Below are 22,884 nucleotides of genomic sequence, written 5' to 3' on the forward strand. Positions count from 1 at the left end.
TAAAAACAAATGACGGAAGCATCTCAAAATTAATAGGATCCAAACTTTGGAATCCCTCATTAAATGTTTGGGAATTAAATCAGGTTCGAAAAAATATGATACTCAAATCTCACCAAAGATCTCTCCTGTAAGTGCTAGGCAAACAAGCTGGCATCTCTTTGAGATAATCCATGGTATCTTAAATTGAAAGAAAGACTTCTAAGAATAACCCTACATCCCAAAATCCAATAATTTTTATCATTAAATCATTACCTAAGTTTTTTGTGATGGTGCATGATGAATTGAACCCGAGTATTATCAAATGTAAAAGATGGAACGTTACTAAAGAGACGTCTGAAAAGATGAATAAGGCTTTAGTTTTATTTGAATTCAAAGTCATACACTATTTATTTTTTTTCCTTGTAGTATTTCTTTTTTATCAGATTTGCCTCACTCTTAAGTAGGCATTTTGGATTTCCTTTTATTTTTGTATAACTGCTTTTCGTGTCCTAAGGGTATCACTTTTAATGGTATTGCTCTGCATTTTGGTTTTACTGTATATCATCTTATAAATTAATTTTCCTCAATAGATTATCTTTAATTGAAACAGACCTCTTATGTTCGCGGTTTAAGGAATTTCCATGGGATATTGTCAACGACTGATTTTGCGACGCCGGTTTTAAAGAATTTGCCACAGTTCATGTATATGTTTTGGGCTATACAAGTTCTCCATTGAGTTTTGGATTTCCTTTGTCACTGCATAATGTTTGACACTTTTCTTCATTATACTTTTGCCGTTGTTTCATTCGAGCACACCCGATAGACTTACGGTCTCTTAAAGAGGACAACTTTGTTGGGTTTTTTTGTTCAATTGACAATGTTAGGGTGGAAAGAGAAGCTATAGCAGTTTGTCATATCTTGTTGGTATGCTGACAATTTAGTTCAATGAGTGGTCAATCACTAATAACATCTAAGGTAATGTCCACCTTACCAGGTAGGCACGGGATATTAATATGGCCTAAATTGCAGTCATCCCGAGTATTACAAGACTGATTTGGTGTTAGAAGGAATTCCACAAAGAGACTAAGTTTGTTGTTCCATGCAGTTGTTATCATTATGTGATAAGGGGGACCTTTCATATGAACAACCCGAGATTTTCCTCGGGTACTGACGGTAATGAGGATCCCATCGTGTCACAAATATCATATAAGGTAGGCCAAAAATGCATCAGACTTAGACATGATTAGACTTTACAAATCATTGTGACATAAAATACATACAACATACAGCTGTTTCCTTTATTTCTGGCCCATTCCTCACATTACCTCACACGTATTAAACACGAACCAATCAAAACGTCCAGATTTGACACACCTCCGAACCATAAACAATGTGAAGGTCATGTCACGATCAATTACATCCGCCAGCTGGTTTAAAGGAATTTAATTTCAATGTTATCAAAACGACACAAAAAGTGGTTTTAGTATGTTCTTCACATGATAAGCATATCAACACTGGTTGGCTTAGTGGATCAATGCAGTTTGAAGTGTAATCGATATACGACACCGGTCGTTCTCTAAGTCAAAACTGACAGTGGCTGACATTGGACTAAAACGGATCGGCATGATTACGAAAAATTCTGAAGATTTCACATTTGTACATTGAGTGAAAGTGAAAGTGTCGACATGATGCAGAGAACTGTAAGACTGTGCTCTTGCCGTTGTTTCGGTCGACGTCACCGACAACTATTTGTTAATGGTGCCAAGGCATCTTTAAATCAGAGGAGATTTTTATTAGAAACCAATCGATCGTCATCAAGGTATGGAGCTAGTTTGTATCGCAGATTTCCAAGGCAATCGGTAATGGAAATACACACCGAGAACCAAGGGGCAGTTCCAATGGCATATGACCCTAGCGAGTAAGTTAAACCTAAATCTAATTAGACATACACAAACTAGTGACAAAGGCGAAGGGGCTTGTCTTGAGGGGTTACAGTAATAACAATTAGGGATCAGACGAATGGTATTCGGTATTTTCTTATTTTACAAATATATACCTTCCTATTTTGGTTTCACGTCACCATTACGTGTGTTTACATATAGGATGCAGTGAGGTATCAAATTTCAACAGGCGCAGAAAATCAAATTGGAAAGCCATGTTACATGTATGTGTTCAGTTAGTTTATAAAAATAACTGAATTAAAACTAAAATATATGATAATTTCAGCGATGTTTCCTTAACTTAAAAACCTGGATAAGATATTTGGACTGCTGCATTGTATCAAAAATTATCAATACTCCGGATTTTCCTCTCATTTCAGTGTATTTCCATTTCTGAATACAAAGATGATTAAAACTACTATGTAGAAGACATATAAGCTTACAGAAATCACTCGGATTCCTTATGATTCCATTCATTATGTTTAAAAACAAAATTGATTTGTCAAATAAACTGTTTGGTTAGGGTCATGACAGACTTCTCTGATATACATCAATAGGTATGGTAGTGTTATTCCCGAGCTGGCTTCTGTTTATCACTCAGATTTACAATGGATGCATTGATGGGGATGTTGTTTAAACTTGAATTGATCTCATTTGTGACATTGAAAGGGACAGGTGCAATGCAATTCAGCAGATCAGGGCCACACCTTTCATAGACCAAGTTTCCTTTAGCCCAACACAGTGCTAAGATATTTTATGCAGATTGAGATATACTTGGTACATGCCTTACTGATCACAGGTGACCAAGATTTGCAAAGTATCATACCCTTCATTTGACTGAGGTAATGAGGATATAAAGTTCGTCCCTCCACCCAAACACAGTTGTATGTGTATTTTGATTCCCTGAACAAACACGAAAAGGTCTGGGGTCGACTGCCTGACCAGGTGAGTTTTCCCTAGGTACTTCTTGGTTTCTTTCCACAGTGTAGACCCACTGGTCGCATAAGTCTAGGCTAACAAGTACTAAAAGCTGATAGTTGTTTTGCAGTTGTTGTAAATGAGATAAAGTTTTGGCTTTAGAGAGTGGATTAAGTTCCTGTTTCAGGGTTTCTTGTGCCTTGTACAAACAAACAAATAAACACAGCTCACATAACCGGATATCAGTCACTACTTATTGTCTTATAAATGAAATTTGATATTTTTAGATATTTTGTTCCATTCTTTCTGCGACAGTTCATGGTTCTTGGATTAAAATATGTAATAAACAGCTAACAATTTTTTTTTCTTATCTTGATTCACTTGTACCTGGATAAGGCTAAACTATAGGTTTTGTAGAATTGGTACTGGTTAGTAATTTAGAAGATATATAAGATAGGAAAGTTAGATATGCTGATTTCATTTGTATTAGATAAACTTTATTTAAATAAAATTGTCCATTTTGCATTTGAAAGAGGGCTATTTTATCTATAAGTCCTGCTTTAATGGGCATAAAATAATGTCATATAAATTTGAGAATCTTTTCTATCTCTGAGCAATTTTATAATGTTCTTTGTTTCTTTTTATTTCAAGTAAAAGTAAATTTGTAATGCAAATTTTACTATTTATTCTATTTTGAAATCTGCAAAATAATGATGGAAGCCTGACAATATGACATCAGTTGTCCATATCAAGTCAACTTTTTATTTTTTAGTTAAAATGACAAGTATTCTTGATCAAAACTTTCAAACCATCCTCTTTCAAGTTTAGTAGCATCAATTGTCAAGACATTGGCATATCAAGTTGAAAAATACTACATGTATTTGGACCAACGCCTAACTTCTTTTGTCTCACTTCGATAATAAAAATGTGGTGAAAATAATTAATTAAAGTGCTATGATTTAATATGAAGTTGAAAGTTATCCCATTTTATTGCTTAATCTGTCAAGATATTAGAGACAGGGATAAAATCAAACAACTTCTTCAAATGAACCAGAAAGCCTGAACTATTGATGTTCGACAGAAAACTTGATATTGTTTATCACTATAGGGTTATCCGATTAATAACATGGTTATTTTTTGTCAGAATTTCTAAATGACATCTTTCTTTACAATGTAAATTCTAAAGAGTATTTTAGAGTTAGGGGTAGAAATTCTCCTTAATAAATGACATTGCAGAGTCACAGGGAACAATATTATTCAAATAAAAAGTAAATATTCTATAGTTTCATGTGTAAGAAAATGTACTGCACTTTGGAGGCCCGAGCACTTGCATGGTTGGGTAGATATTACTGTTCAGGGCATGAATTCTGAGCAATACATGGTATTTTACACAAGCTGCTTCATATTACACTACAAAAATAGAACAATAGTGGCTCGGTTTTACTTTCTTGTTGTGTTTGTATATTTTTGCTTGGTTGTTATGATGCATGTTTCTATTGCCTTCGGTTCCAGGAAATATTACTCCTGTGTCCTATGATTTTTAAACTGACAGATAAAGGATAATCTTAGTTACTGAGCATCCATTTGATGTACATAAATGTATATGATTATCAAACAATTTTGTAATTTTCAATTTCAGCCAGGCTTTGGCTAAATAAAATGAAAAATTGAAGTCAAATTTGGTAAATAACATATCAAATGGAGACAAATGTAGGATCCTTTGGATCAAAAGATTGATAATTCAGGCAGATGTTGTAGAAAACAGACATTTTCACATCCAGCATCATTGTGATATCAAAATGGAATCTGTGAATATCTGACATCATTTCGTTATTTACATGTGATGACACAATAAAGTATATTACACGTGCATAATGTACAATATCTCATGCAGGTATAGATCACAAGATCTGATCCTCAGAACATATATTATAGTGTGGGTCCGGAATTCATGCTAGATCCCTCTGCTATACATATTCAGTGAATAATAAGGCAGTCATGTGATGAATACATGCTTTTACACATTTGACAGCATGATGGCTATAAACTATAAAATGAGTATTGAACCAAGCGAATTTACTTAAATAATCAGGTTTAAAGCAAAATGATAATTGAATTATAGTTTAACAACACAGGTTATTTAGTTTTATATGGAAACAGGGACTGCATATAATTTAAATAGCTTTAAAAGGATATAAAGCAGGGCTGCACAAAATTCAGATATGGAAGCAGGACCACCCAAAATTTAGATTTGGAAGCAGGGCCACACACAATTTAGATATGGAAGCAGGGCTGATGCAATTTAGATATGGAAGCAGGGCCACACAAAACTTAGATATGGAAGCAGGGCTGATGCAATTTAGATTTGGAAGCAGGGCTGCACAAAATTCAGATATGGAAGCAGGGCCACACACAATTTAGATATGGAAGCAGGGCTGACACAATTTAGATTTGGAAGCAGGGCTGACACAGTTTAGATTTGGAAGCAGGGCTGACACAGTTTAGATTTGGAAGCAGGGCTGACACAGTTTAGATTTGGAAGCAGGGCTGCACACAATTTAGATATGGAAGCAGGGCTGACACAGTTTAGATTTGGAAGCAGGGCTGCACAAAATTTAGATATGGAAGCAGGGCTGACACAATTTAGATTTGGAAGCAGGGCTGACACAGTTTAGATTTGGAAGCAGGGCTGACACAATTTAGATATGGAAGCAGGGCTGACACAATTTAGATTTGGAAGCAGGGCTGACACAGTTTAGATTTGGAAGCAGGGCTGCACACAATTTAGATATGGAAGCAGGGCTGACACAGTTTAGATTTGGAAGCAGGGCTGCACACAATTTAGATATGGAAGCAGGGCTGACACAGTTTAGATTTGGAAGCAGGGCTGACACAGTTTAGATTTGGAAGCAGGGCTGCACACAATTTAGATATGGAAGCAGGGCTGACACAGTTTAGATTTGGAAGCAGGGCTGCACAAAATTTAGATATGGAAGCAGGGCTGACACAATTTAGATTTGGAAGCAGGGCTGACACAGTTTAGATTTGGAAGCAGGGCTGACACAATTTAGATATGGAAGCAGGGCTGACACAATTTAGATTTGGAAGCAGGGCTGCACACAATTTAGATATGGAAGCAGGGCTGACACAGTTTAGATTTGGAAGCAGGGCTGCACACAATTTAGATATGGAAGCAGGGCTGACACAGTTTAGATTTGGAAGCAGGGCTGCACAAAATTTAGATATGGAAGCAGGGCTGACACAGTTTAGATTTGGAAGCAGGGCTGCACACAATTTAGATATGGAAGCAGGGCTGCACAAAGTTTAGATATGGAAGCAGGGCTGCACAAAATTCAGATTTGGAAGCAGGGCCACACACAATTTAGATCTGAAAGCATGGCTGACACAAGTAAGATTTGGAAGCAGGGCTGACGCAATTTAGATTTGGAAGCAGGGCTGCACAAAATTCAGATTTGGAAGCAGGGCCACACACAATTTAGATCTGAAAGCATGGCTGACACAAGTAAGATATGGAAGCAGGGCTGACACAATTTAGATTTGGAAGCAGGGCCACACACAATTTAGATATTGAAGCATGGCTGACACAATTTAGATATGGAAGCAGGGCTGACACAATTTAGATATGGAAGCAGGGCTGACACAATTTAGATATGGAAGCAGGGCTGCACACAATTTAGATTTGGAAGCAGGGCCACACAAAATTTAGATATGAAAGCAGGTTGTGTCTTGGGGCAAGATGCTTTAAATTAATTGATATGGAAGGCATCTGTTGTGCCTCCAGTATGTTGTTCTATAAGGAAATCCCCTTCTCAAAATGGCCCTGACCGCTTACAGGATAATAAAAACGAACAAATAAATATGGAGCTTTTTGTTGTTAACCTTAAATCATGCTCTTTTGTGGACATAAACCGATTTAATGTCATTTTGGCCATCTCTTATTTAGAATTATTTCCTGTCCTCTCAGTATGTAAGAAAATATGCAGTGTGTATAAATTCCAAGAATCGTGACTTGTGACTGTGAGAATTTATGCAAAATATATTTTGCCTGGAATTTAAGTCCAGCTAACCTTGCAGCCAGATAAAGCACTGTCTAGATTTACATCAATGTCATTCTTATGAATTACATATTTAACTTTATTTTCCGTCTTTCTTCCCCTTTCTGTCTAGCAATGACACAAGCAGGTATGTATATACTGACATCTCATTGGCCGATGGCTGTTTATACATGTAAATATAAATTTCCATTTATTAACTTAATGTAAGTTGTATATGTCCAAAATGAAACCTTGTAAATTGTGTTGTACTTTAATTACTTGAGAAGTAATTTATGTAGAAAATATACAGATACAACATATCTTACTATCAAGAGATTTTAAAACAGATTTAGTATGATGTGTACATTGATTTTTGGTTGAAAATTCTATTCAATTGGAAAACATACATGTATGTAATGTTGAAATGATGCCTGTTGATTTTCAGCATAACTTGACTTTGAATCTGCAAAGTATTTTGGCTACATTTACAGTATCAAATAATAGAACTTCATGAATGAAAAATAGAATATATTAAAAGACTGTAAAAAGGTGATGTACTTTTAAACGAAAGGGTTTTAAATTTTACCTTGCCTCTATAAACAAGTAAATGAATACAGTCTGTAACATTGAAAATCTTTTCAGTTTTCTAAAAAGTTATTACTACGTCTATGGAAAAGATTTTGTGTGCTCTCAGCCAATCAAATCACATTTTACAAAAATAGTTGACTTGAAAATCTGTACTCCGTTTTACCTGTGATGTGGAAGTTTGTCATGAATTAAGATATTTGTACATAAGGGATTTTAATGGGGTCTTTATGTTATTGCTGATGTTATTTGCTGTTGTGTGCAGACATGGGTCCTTTTGTTATCAATAATTTTAAAGCTAACAAGTAAAACTAGATTTATCACAAAAAGATATTGGTGCACTGTTCTGGTGTCCTACCTTGCATTTTTCCAAATAAGCAAAGATGGAAACATCTAAATTTTTTGTTTGATTCAAAGGCAAATTAGATTTTCCAGAGATACTGTTATAATGATTTTATTTTGTTCAAAATGGTTCATGAAAATATAGAATATAGATTTAACAAAAACTTTGACAATTTACTCTTGTTTCATGAGCATGTGGTTTAGTTTTCCTTATACTGTCAGTGTAACTTAATTCTACCACAAGAATTAGTTCTACTGCCAATTTGTAGAAAATATTTGTATGTAAATTCCTGCGACAGTACACTGTGATCTTATTGCTGGATCATTACACATTTGACTTCTAACATTTGCAGCAATTATTGCCTATGATGATCAAATTCTGAATAATTTCTAGAAATACAATAATCCAGATTCTCAAGGCCTTTAGCAGTTGACAGTTCATCAGGAGTTAAATTTTATTACATTGATACATATTGTTTGGGAAAATAAAATCATTCTTCTGATGAACTATCAGCAATGAAAATCATAGCGTGTCCGACTTCTCAGGGTGACCATTTGCAATCCCCTTTTGTCTGGTATCATGCGTCATAAACTTTTAACATTTTCAACTTCTTCTTGAAAACTTATGAAACAATTTCAATGAAATTTTACAAAAACCTTCCATGGCTAAAGACGCACTGAAATTGTAAATTTTATGGTCTCAACCCCCAGGGGCCTGAGGGGCAGGGCAAAAAATGGTCAAACTGATTGAAACTTTAAAAATCTTCTCAAATCCAAGGTATGGTAGAATCAAGTGTTCTTCTTGGATGGAAAGGCATGAAGATGCTTTACTAAAATTGTAAGTAAAATTTGCTATATTTTATGTAAGTAGACTACATTTTTTAACATAATTTCTTTATTTTCTATTGGAAGTAGTTGAAATCTGGTTAGAATTAATAGCCCAAGATGACATTTTAATGAGATGCACATATTGAACTCAGCTCAATTGATCGATGGAAAATTAGCTATATTATTTAAAATCATGTAGAGACAAGGTGATATCATATACCCTTGAATTTAAAAGTACATGAGTTTTACTGTATAAGAAAACCATGAATTGGTGTCTCATTAGATGTGGGAGTTTGAGGCATTGATTTTTTATGTTGGATGAAAAATAATACAAATATTTTTTTTTTTAATCAAATACTTGTACTTAAAATTCTGACAATCAACAGGAAACTGTATACATATTTAACATTTAACACTAACACGATTAAAATATATTTCATGTTGGGAAGAAAATCTAAATTACAATGTAAAAAGTGATCCAAACATTTTAACTGACTGTACAAAATGAATAACTGAAAATGAATTTTTACAGTCACCTCATATATAAATGTAAAATATTCTAATTTCTCTGCAGAGGTCAATGTGACAGGTCATTCAGGGTTGAAAAAAACGCTTCATTTCTTTCCTATATGCAGGGATGTAGATAACAGATATCTACGTCCCTGCTATATGTAAACGTTATTCTGACTCCCATTTTAGAGCTCTTCTAACAAAGAGGTGAACAGTTACAGTTCTAATTTAAGGTCATGACATAGTTGAGGCACTAAGGTTACAGCATGTGTATCATTACTATTTATTCTAAAATTGGTCCAATTTAATTAAATACAAATTGATTACACTTATGTATATGGATAAGAATTCAGATTTCCTTTTGGATTAATGGTGCAATTAACATTAATTAATATTGACTTTAGTGACCTTGATATATTTTTTTTAATGAATTGCCATATATAGCATGATTTGATAATGATTAATTAATGTTACACATCTAGATGTCTGGGAAAAACCACTTTCACCAACGTCGTTATCTTTCTGTTTTATCTACTTTCTACATGTTTGATGTGTGCCTTTAAGCACAGTGAATCCAATTATCACTTATACTAACACAACTGACTTGTTTTTGCTGTGTTTTGTATGATGTGCTTTGGGCTATTAATTTACCACATTTAACCGTATAAATTCCCTAGGTTTGATATAAAGCTTTAGAATGATGACAGAACAATTGAACATAGTTGCTAATTTTTTAATATGTTCATTTGATTGGGAGGGGATTTTACATGCTCAAAAATAAAATCCTAAGGAAAAATGTATGTATATACACTCAAGTACAGAAATGATATTGTAAATGTTATCTTTTGGTTTGTTTATTCAGATGAAATCATGAGGTCTCAGAATATAAGAACAGTTTAGTAAATTCACTTGTTGAAAATAGTAAAATAAGGGATACAAACTTGGAAGTTTCCTTCTTAAATAGGAAAGGTTTGCAAGTATGACTGACTGTTCCATCTAATTATTGCACCTGCCCCTCTTTAGTGAACTCCCAACCTTTTTGGATGGGAGGGTCTGGAAGGGAGGGTGGTGTGGATATGGATGTGCTAGTTGAAGTTAAAACTTAGAAATGGTTGCTTATTGCCTGATATATAGCGTATCTGCCTCCCATTGGTATATATATCCAGCCCCTGATGTTAATAGAATAAGTCATAATTGTGGTTTTTTAGCTCACTTGACCTGAATGGCAGTAAGACAGCTTATGCTGTAGTGCATCGTCCGTCCAGCATCAACTTTTCCATTTAAATGACTTCTTAAGAACCAACAGACTAATTGTCATGATTAGTTAGCTGGGAGATCGCCTGACAAAGGTTTTAAAAAGAAATTACCTTGACCCATATTAATAGTCAAAGGGGTCAAATTTGTCAAAACCTTTCAACAACTTCTTTTGACTAACCAAAAGACACAAAAGCATGGTATTTGGCTGATAGGTTTTTTGGACAAAGCTTTACAAAGTTTGCAAAGAGTAATAACCTTGACCTTCAAGGTCATTGGGATCAAATTTTTTAAAATATGAAAAAGGCTTCTCCTAATAAACCAAAAATCTAAGAACCAGGATATTTGGTAGAAAGGTGTATCTACGTCAAAGCCTGAGAAATGTTGAGAGAAAAAGAAATTTCCATAAAATCCAGCTAGGTCTTAACTGTCACTGTTTACAGTGGAATATTCCTTTAGAAGCTTTTTGTTGTGGAAATTGACTAAAATTGATTGGATGTTCCCACTTTGAATGCCAGTTGTGAACATGTTAATATATTTGTGATAAATGTTGATTCTGTTATTGATGAACATTGAATACCAGGTGAGTGATGCTGGCCCATTGGGCCTCTTGTTGTTTCCAAAAATTCCATGTGCACATACATTTTCATTTTATGCACATCTTAAGAGATAAGAAGTTTCTTAGCTATAAGTGACAAGTGCAAACTAGTGTGTATTGCTGCAAATTGTCGGGGGGGGGGGGGGGGGGGGGGGGGGGGGGGGGGGGGGGGGGGGGGGGGGGGGGGGGGGGGGGGGGGGGGGGGGGGGGGAGGGGGTGGTGTTTATGCTAAATATGCACGTCTCTATAACTTACATAACTATGACAGCTGATTAAAGACCAAAATTTGAATTTATTTAACTTATCTATTTCAGAATTGAGAGAAAAAATTGTTGAAAAGAAGCTTGCATAACTATTTGATTTCATAAGAAAACTTCAATTTAACACCCAAGAATTAACTAGATTTGATATTCTATTTAAAACTGGTGTCGAGGCTTATAGATTCCTGATTTGCATATGACTTAGGTACCTATAACCATGTATGTGATTTATATAACAGTATATTGATTTTAAAGAAAAAGTACGGAACAATTTTAATTTATGACTGTAAATTTTTATCAAGAAATCTACGAAGATGTCAGGTACATGTATATATAAATACATCACTTGGGTGTATGTGGTGTCATAGGCAAATGCATTAGCTACCGTGAACATGAGGCAATACTTGTGAATTTCTGAACTAAGGATGCAAGAAGATTTACATTACCTGAGTGAAATGTTTGTATTTTATTTACTGTTTTAATAGTTATATATTATGCATTTAAGTCATTTTATCAACAAAGTACTGTTTAACAACTCACAGTTTTTTTAATGTATCATTTTTGTTATCTTTACCATTGTTCCTGTCACTGTTAAATTAGTGTGACAAGTTTTGTCAGAAATTTGTGCCATAGTCATATCATTTTGAATCTATATGATGATGATTGGTGTCTGCAAGAAAAGTGATATTTAGACAGCAGGATCATTCTACCTAAATTAGCACTTAGTTGATAAAATACAACATATACATTATACATTTGAAAGAAACATTGTTGATTTTGCTAAGCAAAAAAGGAATATTCTAATTGGTGAACTTGCTTACATAGTTAATGCAACTATGTTTGAGTTTTTGCTCACATATATAAACGTTCATTCATCTGCCAGGGTATAATAACATGCATGTTGTTTGGCAGTCTGTGGGAGATCATTTTTGTTCAAATATTGCAGAAGTATCATAAACAGGTATTTTTTCCAGTTTTTGCATTGGCCATTTATTAATGTGATCTTGCACTACATGTATAACTATAATTAGTCATGCAGATCTTTTTCAGGATGTTTTACAGATTTGAATTATGTGATCCCCACATTAAAGATACAGGTACCTTAAGATAAAACAGGTTTCCTCCAGTTCTTAAGTTAATTTGCGCCTGAGTAACGCTCAAACTTTTAGCAAATACTTTTTACCAAAGAAATCTTTGCAAGAGTGATTTTCAGGTTCTGAGGTCAAAAGTCAAGATCACTGTTACTAGAGTAGAAAATCAGTCCTTGCAAAATATCTGTGGGATGATTACACTAACATTTTCTTCTCCACAGGAAATGCTAGCTTAATTGGTGGTCATCATCTACAAATAGAAATATATAGCAAAAATAAATGTCGTAATTGAATGTCCTAGAAGGATAGAACAGCTGTATGATGCGTGATTGGGGGCACTCGCTCATATCACTGAATTACTCGCTCATTTTTGGCTTATAAATTTTTGGGGAATTTTTCGCCCCATTCACTTCATATAATTAGTTATCTTTAGAAGTTTAGTCACTCTTCTCTGAGGTCCTTATGTGAGTCAAGTCACTTCTCTGAATCATTAGAGTCAAGGGTCTTCTCACTGGTTACCTAAGGAGTCAAGTTTGTCCCGTGTATGAAGGCGGCTACTCCATATACGTAGTAAGTCAGAGTCAAGTCACTTCTCTTTGAGCCGAGTCTCTTCAGAGTCAAGTCACTTCTCTTTGAGCCGAGTCTCTTCAGAGTCAAGTCACTTCTCTTTGAGCCGAGTCTCTTCAAAGTCAAGTCACTTCTCTTTGAGCCGAGTCTCTTCAAAGTCAAGTACTTCTCTTCTCTTATGGAGTCTAGCCGTTTGCCTCCTTCACTATGCTTCTCTGATGTCACAGAGTCAAGCTTGTTAACTTAAATTTATTAGGTGCTTATGGTTGAGTTGCCCCTGTTTGCGCCAAAATTATGTTTTCCATGTACATATAAAAACACTTTTACAATTATCAATAAATTGTTTAACTTCAGTCATGCTTGATTGTTTTTGTATAAAGATGCATTTAATTCATTGTTTGGCTCTAGTGTATCTCTCTCTAAATAGGTGCTTTTCACTTGTGTGTCTTTTGTACAATCTTGTAAATATGTTTTATGGCATAATGAAGTCTAATTGACTGACATCCAATGAAAGTTGCCTGATTACAGGTTAAGGTCAACAAGTCAAAGGGAGAAAGTCAAGTTTGGAATGTTTATTTTTTTCAGGCAAATTATTGTGTCTTTAGAGCAATATAAAGAAATGCATTGTAACACTGAGGATAAAAGTCTAACACCATTGGTGATAGAGATGCTTATTCATCTTGGTGATAGGGATGTTTGTTCATCTTGGTGATATGGATGTTTGTTCATCTTTGTGATAGAGCTGTTTGTTCATCTTGGTGATAGAGATATTTGTTTATCTTTGTGATAGGAATGTTTTGTTCATCTTGGTGATAGGAATGTTTATCTTGGTGATAGAGATGTTTGTTTATCTTTGTGATAGGAATGTTTTGTTCATCTTGTAATAGGGATGTTTTGTTCATCTTGGTGAAAGAGATGTTTGTTCATCTCAGTGATAGGAATGTTTTGTTCATCTTGGTGATAGGGATGTTTGTTTATCTTGGTGATAGGGATGTTTGTTTATCTTGGTGATAGGGATATTTATTCATCTTGCTGATAGAGATGTTTGTTCATCATGGTGATAGGTCACTTGGATATTTCAAAGGAAACAAATTTCTTTTTGATCTTAAAAACAAATAAATTCTCTTCAGTTCCAGGATCAGAAAGCTGTAAGTTTTACCTGTAAATACACGTGATACTAACCCAAGCCACTTTAAGTAACTACAGTGACTTTATACATGTGTATTTATTACCTGACATATATATCAATGTCTATTGACTTACTGACTAACCTATTGACTAACCTTCTATCATTACCTTGTATTCATCCAGCAATAAGCCTGATGAACTAGGGGAGGGGGTGGGGTCAAAGGTATTTGATATGCATTGTGTGTGTAACATGGTTTGCACATACAAATATGGCAGCAATTAAATTTGTCCACTTGGAAACATCCCTCATCGTTTAAAATTTCTCTCGTCATGAAAATATTTCAGTTTGGATTAAAAACGTCTGCTTTCCCGATAACCATCACCATGGCTGAGCTTATTACCTGACATGGACTTGTTGTTGGATAATTTGATATAAATGATGTTTTGATTTTAAGAATTTCAGGCGAATACAGTTGGATTTGTGAAAAAGTTTGAACTTTGATTGCAGATCAAAAGCTGTTTGACTCCTGCCAGTAAAGTTTATGTACAAAGTGATGTGAATTGTCAATGTGTTATGTAATGAAAATGAACTATTGTATAATTTGATTACAAAATAATGATAAAACAGCTACGTTTAAGAGGGGCCATGATAGCTCAGGTACGTAGAGTCAGTTGACTAACACTCTGTACTCCAAGGTGTAGATCTGAGGTGTGTGGTTTGACACTCCCAACCTGTGTCAGGGTGTGTTTCTAAAGAAGCTCAGGGAAACGGACTAGTCTATATTGTCCTGGTTGTGTCCCTGGCCAAGTCACTTTCTGATGAAGGAGACTGATGCTAACTGACTATCTAATCCATATATAAAATGTGTACAGCATTATCACTTCACATGTATATATATCTTTATTAGGTGATGGGAAAATAGAAAATAATCTCAAATTAACTAATGAAAAAGTGAAATCAATTAATCAATGCCAAAATTACAAAGTTCAGGAATGACTAAGACAGCTGGGATATCCCTATGGTTCAGGAATTACTAAGACACCTTGGAGATCCCTATGGTTCAGGAATGACTAAGACAACCTGGTGATCCCTCTGGTTCAGGAATGACTAAGACAACCCAGAGATCCCTATGGTTCAGGAATTACTAAGACACCTTGGAGATCCCTATGGTTCAGGAATGACTAAGACAGCTGGGATATCCCTATGGTTCAGGAATTACTAAGACACCTTGGAGATCCCTATGGTTCAGGAATGACTAAGACAACCTGGTGATCCCTCTGGTTCAGGAATGACTAAGACAACCCAGAGATCCCTATGGTTCAGGAATTACTAAGACACCTTGGAGATCCCTATGGTTCAGGAATGACTAAGACAACCTGGTGATCCCTCTGGTTCAGGAATGACTAAGACACCTCAGAGATCCCTATGGTTCAGGAATGACTGAGACACCTCTGAGATCCCTATGGTTCAGGAATGACTAAGACACCTCGGAGATCCCTATGGTTTAGGAATGACTAAGACAACCTTGGAGATCCTTATGGTTCAGGAATGACTAAGACAACCCAGAGATCCCTATGGTTCAGGAATGACTAAGACACCTCTGGGATCCCTATGGTTCAGGAATGACCATGACATCTCGGAGAACCCTATGGTTCAGGAATGACGAAGACATCTCGGAGATCCCTATGGTTCAGGAATGATTGAGACACCTCTGAGATCCCTATGGTTCAGGAATGACTAAGACACCTCAGAGATCCCTATGGTTCAGGTATGACTAAGACAACCTGGTGATCCCTATGGTTCAGGAATGACTAAGACAACTTCTGAGATCCCTATGGTTCAGGAATGACTAAGACACCTCGGAGAACCCTATGGTTCAGGAATGACGAAGACATCTCGGAGATCCCTTTGGTTCAGGAATGACTGAGACACTACGGAGATCCCTATGGTTCAGGAATGACTGAGACACCTCTGAGATCCCTATGGTTCAGGAATGACTAAGACACCTCGGAGTTCACTATGGTGCAGGTATGACAAGACAACCTGGTGATCCCTATGGTTCAGGAATGACTAAGACAACTTCTGAGATCCCTATGGTTCAGGAATGACTAAGACACCTTGGAGATCCCTATGGTTCAGGAATGACTAAGACAACCTGGTGATCCCTATGGTACAGGAATGACTAAGACAACCCAGAGATCCCTATGGTTCAGGAATTACTAAGACACCTTGGAGATCCCTATGGTTCAGGAATGACTAAGACAACCTGGTGATCCCTCTGGTTCAGGAATGACTAAGACACCTCTGGGATCCCTATGGTTCAGGAATGACTGAGACACCTCTGAGATCCCTATGGTTCAGGAATGACTAAGACACCTCTGAGATCCCTATGGTTTAGGAATGACTAAGACAACCTTGGAGATCCTTATGGTTCAGGAATGACTAAGACAACCCAGAGATCCCTATGGTTCAGGAATGACTAAGACACCTCTGGGATCCCTATGGTTCAGGAATGACCATGACATCTCGGAGAACCCTATGGTTCAGGAATGACGAAGACATCTCGGAGATCCCTATGGTTCAGGAATGATTGAGACACCTCTGAGATCCCTATGGTTCAGGAATGACTAAGACACCTCGGAGATCCCTATGGTTCAGGTATGACTAAGACAACCTGGTGATCCCTATGGTTCAGGAATGACTAAGACAACCTCTGAGATCCCTATGGTTCAGGAATGACTAAGACACCTTGGAGATCCCTATGGTTCAGGAATGACTAAGACAACCTAGTGATCCCTCTGGTTCAGGAATGACTAAGACACCTCGGAGATCCCTATGGTTCAGGAATGACTGAGACACCTCTGAGATCCCTATGGTTCAGGAATGACTAATACAACCAGGAGATCCCTATGGTTCAGGAATGACTGAGACACCATGGAGATCCCTATGGTTCAGGAATGACTAATACATCTCGGAGATCTGTATGGTTCAGGAATGACTAAGACAACCTGGTGATCCCTACGGTTCAGGAATGACTAGGAGATCTCAGAGGGGAATTACAAAGAGATGTTAGGGATGAAGTGCAATATTGTGTGTTATCTTGAAAAGCTTTTATTTAAGTACTTAGATTAGTATAGAAGATACAAATTCTGGCAAAGTAACAGATTCAAAATACCCCATCAACATGGTTGAAAAAATAACAATATTATCAGTGTAAGAGAAATTAAACTTTATCGCAATTCATTGGAGAAACTGATTATAGTTGATAATCAGTCAAATATGTATACTGATAATTAATTATTCATTTTGAAACATGAACCAATTTCCATCACTTACCTATAGTGATAATCGTGATCAGTGTGAACATGCTGAAGTGCTAAACATGACATTGTTATCATTATCAGTGTGTACATGCTGAAGTGCTAAACATGGCATTGTTATTATTATCAGTGTGTACATGCTAAAGTGCTAAACATAACATTATGAAATTAAATTAGATATACAAAATACATGGAGATTTTTATAATTGTCAGTAATTAATAAAAAAAAAGACATGATTATTATCTTGTTCTTTTCCTTGTCATGAAAAAATTATCAACATGGGTACGCCATACAGAAGAAAAAGTCTATATTTGGCACAACATTACATGAACTATCTCAGGGTCTTTACTAACACACTGACAAATACAGCGTGAATACCAACGACCAGAAATAATCTGACATGACCTTATGTAACAGAGGTCATTTTTCATCTCAATGCCTCCGCTAGGAATCGAACTCGGGACCCCTGGCTTACTAGTCTGACGCTCAACCAATCGAGCTAAAGAGAAGTTCTCTCTAGCCGAGTGGCATATTGCGGCTAGTATTTTACCAGGGTTACATACTCCCCCTCCAGGAAATAACTCGTCCTCGAGTTTCCAGGGGTAACAGCGATGCTGGTGGGGCATGGCCAAGTACTATTCCCGAGTCCCTACATGGGCGCCAATGTAACAGAGGTCATTTTTCATCTCAATGCCTCCGCTAGGAATCGAACTCGGGACCCCTGGCTTACTAGTCTGACGCTCAACCAATCGAGCTAAAGAGAAGTTCTCTCTAGCCGAGTGGCATATTGCGGCTAGTATTTTACCAGGGTTACACTTACATGGACTACCTTCAACTTTGGGATTTTATCAACACACTAACAAATATACCGTGAATACCAACGAAATAATACATCTTTGTTTATCTGTCTCATTGTGTGTCCTCTTTTTTATTAACAATAATGTTTCATCACACTGACCATACCTGTACACGTAAACATGTATTAAGCATTCACCAATATTGCTTTTGTGATATAATATTTCAGTAATCTTTCCGCTTAAATTGTTTTATTTGCCTGGTACATAAACAAATTATTTCAGATTACTCAACGACCTACTGTAAATGTAGATATTTTAGTGTTTATCTTATTTTAGTGTGTTTTTATACTAGCTTAAAGCTATTCCACTAGAATATGATTTTGCAAATTGTTGCTTCTGTTAAAATCATTTATCAACTATATATGTAATATCAATATATCGTAACTATTGCCTATTATTGCTCTATTTTATCATCATACTTTATCATTGCATTGATTTATCATTTGCTATCAATCAATGTGCTGACAAAATTTGATGTTTTGATTATATAAAAAAATTAGTGCTCTCTCTCTCTCTCTCTCTCTCTCTCTCTCTCTCTCTCTCTCTCTCTCTCTCTCTCTCTCTCTCTCACTCTCTCTCTTCCAAAACTTAAATACTGTACTCTTACACTAACGGGCTGGGTTTATTTGAAGGTAAATATGGTAGAGATATATCTGTAGATAGGGATTGACTTATTTCAAAACATGGGGTTATTAACGGGTATGTGATCAATACAGTAGTGATGTACATGTAGATAGGGCTTGTCTAATTACAAGACAAGGGCTTATTATACAGTAAATACAGCACAGGATAGATAAGGTCGTATTTGTTATATATATTGCCTACATTTTAAAATCTGTTTGTTTTTCGTTTATATGTGATTTAAATTGGTTATGAAATCACATTTGTTAACGAACTCTCCACAACCATGATCTAGTGAAGACTTAAATTTGTTCACTATAATGATGTTTGGGGAAAAATGTAATCCAGCTTGTTAGCAAGGACATATTTTCACAGGAAACTGTGTGAAGTAGAAGTTTTTAATTAATCATGTAGAAGCCTTAAATCTTAATTTGCTTTCTTATCGTGGTGGCAATGTTTACTGAATCTCCTGGAGATGTACACTCATTATTTTACACTTGTTGTATACATTACTGAATTATTTCATTTTCTTTTGAATCATAAATGATAACATCTGGCTTGAGGAAGTATTTAGAATGAAACTGATTTAAAAACAGAAGAAAGAAACATTCAAACAAATATTTTCATGCCAAATTTTTTTTTCTAGTGGAATGATGATTGATGCTAAAAATTTTGAAGATCGACTCTTCAGCCATCTTGCAGACAAGGATGACAAAGTCTCTATTGGAAAATTCAAAAGTGTAAGGAATGTTACGACTGAGTGATGAATAATTCTCACACTCCTTCTCCTATTTTGGTCCATTTAATACATTTATTTGATAACAGAAAATTTTCTCCAAAACTTTTTAGCCCCCCACTGGGAACCAGTGGTGAGGGGTATTAGGGGAGGCTGGGGGAGGAATATATTTTTACTTTGTGTCTGTCCATCCTTTTGGTGTCTTATCCAGACTCTAATACATGTACTTTGGGTATGGGTTCATCTTCGTGGGGTGGTTTATATGTGTCATATATATCAAAGTAGGTCACTGACCTAGTTTTGACCTTTAGTCAAAATCAAAGAAAAAGATTCCCTCAGTTTGTATTCACCTACACTACTTATCGATGGAATTTCATATTAGGGTATTGGTTTACCTTGTGAGGTGATGTGTCGGTAGGGGATATGAATGATCTTTCCTTAACTTTTACATAAAGTTTGTAATATAGCATTAAGTATATGTAGTGTATTAAATTTCAAAATGATAAAAGCAATCATTTATTCTTTATGTTTTAAATGTGATTTGAAAATTCATTATCTGATAAACTAAAAGGAACTAGCTTCTAAGAGAGTTCAATGTTTTACATAGAGTGACAGAATCCTAGCTTTAGATAAGTCTACATTTTACAACAGTTAATATTGAGGGTCCTTTTGAATTGTGTGATTTTATAGTGTTCATATTACAACAAATATGATATGGAAAATGTTTCATTAATACCTATATATTCATGGTGTGCATTGAAATGAAACAGCTCATGCATGCCATGTGAAAAAAAATTGTTCTATGAATTTATGGAAACACCAGTCTTATATCTGAAGATGTAAAAGATTTTCAGAAGTTAATTTGGGGAAATAAGCTTTAATTTTTGATGATATGTGTACTATTTGGGAACAGGTTCTCAATTAACAGGCCCAGAAAATTCATAGATACAAGCCCTGAACTAATGTAATATTTTATTTATCAATTATTAATTTTAATTTTTTTTTTTTCATTTCAGCTGCTGCATCTGACTGGTTTACGAGAATCGGACCCGCGACTAACAGAATGCATGCAGCATTTTTACAACCTTCAAGTTGAAGCAGGCTTACAAGAATTGTACGACAGCATACGAGTGGATAGAACCCAATTTAAAGAGTATGTACCAGACAAAAGAATATGCATACAAACATCTTTTACATCTAAAAAGGGGAGAAAAAAGAGGGGGGGGAAAGAAAAATCCCTCATCATCATGAAATTAGTCATGTTTCTATATTGTTTCATCAAGCAAAAGAATTTGGACGAAGAAAAAAAAATCATTTGTATGACATCAAAGACAATGAAACATCACTAGTAATTTTAGACCTACAGCAACAGAGATAGGCAGGATGGTTGCCTAACATGATCCAGAAAAATGACTGTTTATAATGCAAATAATTTGTGCAAAGGTTTATATATATATATGGTATAAGCTTTTGAAAGCTGGTCAAAATTGATTTAGTTTTTATAGACGTAAGTATGACTAAGTAAACATAACAAGTCTTTATTGATTTTTATCGTTATATAGGTGTATCAACAAAAACATTGTGCTCATCAGCAAGGCCTTCAGAAACCAGCTGGTCATCCCTGACTTTGTCGACTTTCGGCGGAAGATAGATCGTCTGTACAGACAATCTAGAACCAACACAAGAGGAGAGGTTAGATCTCTTTGCATGACACTATACATTCTTCAAGGGGGATTTTGTATGTTTGCACGCCGCCCACTACTTACAGAGGGGACTATGTATGTTTGCACACCACCCAGTACTTACAACAGAAGGGATTTTGTATGTTTGCACACCACCCACTATTTACAGAGGGGACTATGTATGTTTACACACCGCCCACTACTTACAGAGGGGACTATGTATGTTTGCACACTGCCCACTACTTACAGAGGGGACTATGTATGTTTGCACACCACCCACTACATACAGAGGGGACTATGTATGTTTGCACACCACCCACTATTTACAGAGGGGACTATGTATGTTTGCACACCACCCAGTACTTACAGAGGGGATGTTGTATGTTTGCACACCGCCCACTACTTACAGAGGGGACTATGTATGTTTGCACACCGCCCACTACTTACAGAGGGGACTATGTATGTTTGCACACCACCCACTACTTCCAGATGGGACTAGGTATGTTTGCACACCACCCACTATTTACAGAGGGAATTTTGTATGTTTGCACACCGCCCACTACTTCCAGATGGGACTATGTATGTTTGCACACTGCCCACTACTTACAGAGGGTACTATGTATGTTTACACACCGCCCACTATTTACAGAGGGAATTTTGTATGTTTGCACACCGCCCACTACTTCCAGATGGGACTATGTATGTTTGCACACTGCCCACTACTTACAGAGGGTACTATGTATGTTTACACACCGCCCACTACTTACAGAGGGAATTTTGTATGTTTGCACACCGCCCACTACTTCCAGATGGGACTATGTATGTTTGCACACTGCCCACTACTTCCAGATGGGACTATGTATGTTTGCACACCGCCCACTACTTACAGAGGGGATTTTGTATGTTTGCACACCGCCCACTACTTACAGAGGGGACTATGTATGTTTGCACACCGCCCACTACTTACAGAGGGGACTATGTATGTTTGCACACCGCCCACTACTTACAGAGGGGACTATGTATGTTTGCACACCGCCCACTACTTACAGAGGGGACTATGTATGTTTGCACACTGCCCACTACTTACAGAGGGGACTATGTATGTTTGCACACCGCCCACTACTTACAGAGGGGACTATGTATGTTTGCACACCGCCCACTACTTACAGAGGGGACTATGTATGTTTACACACCGCCCACTACTTACAGAGGGGACTATGTATGTTTGCACACCGCCCACTACTTATGTATGTTTGCACACCGCCCACTACTTACAGAGGGGACTATGTATGTTTGCACACCGCCCACTACTTACAGAGGGGATGTTGTATGTTTGCACACCGCCCACTACTTACAGAGGGGATGTTGTATGTTTGCACACCGCCCACTACTTACAGAGGGGACTATGTATGTTTGCACACCGCCCACTACTTACAGAGGGGACTATGTATGTTTGCACACCGCCCACTACTTACAACAGAAGGGATTTTGTATGTTTGCACACCGCCCACTACTTACAGAGGGGACTATGTATGTTTACACACCGCCCACTACTTACAGAGGGGACTATGTATGTTTGCACACCGCCCACTACTTACAGAGGGGACTATG

The 22,884-nt window shown here is 36.4% G+C and overlaps 1 protein-coding gene across 2 annotated transcripts in view; it reads left to right on the plus strand.

Annotated features, from left to right (window-relative positions):
* Positions 1–1,380: 1,380 nt before the first annotated feature.
* Positions 1,381–22,884, plus strand: part of LOC132548662 (glutaminase kidney isoform, mitochondrial-like) — a 44,704-nt gene continuing 23,200 nt past the window's right edge. For both annotated transcript variants that reach the window (XM_060212540.1, XM_060212541.1), the window contains exons 1-4: positions 1,381–1,897; positions 19,502–19,595; positions 20,608–20,744; positions 21,154–21,283. In XM_060212540.1, coding sequence (XP_060068523.1) covers positions 1,665–1,897; positions 19,502–19,595; positions 20,608–20,744; positions 21,154–21,283 — 594 coding nt within the window. In that variant the 5' untranslated portion in view covers positions 1,381–1,664. The remainder of the gene's footprint in view (positions 1,898–19,501; positions 19,596–20,607; positions 20,745–21,153; positions 21,284–22,884) is intronic.

The sequence above is a fragment of the Ylistrum balloti genome, unplaced genomic scaffold, assembly GCF_031769215.1.
Source record: "Ylistrum balloti isolate Yb309-2 unplaced genomic scaffold, AGI_CSIRO_Ybal_v1 Utg370022, whole genome shotgun sequence".
Classification (NCBI taxonomy): Eukaryota; Metazoa; Mollusca; class Bivalvia; order Pectinida; family Pectinidae; genus Ylistrum; species Ylistrum balloti.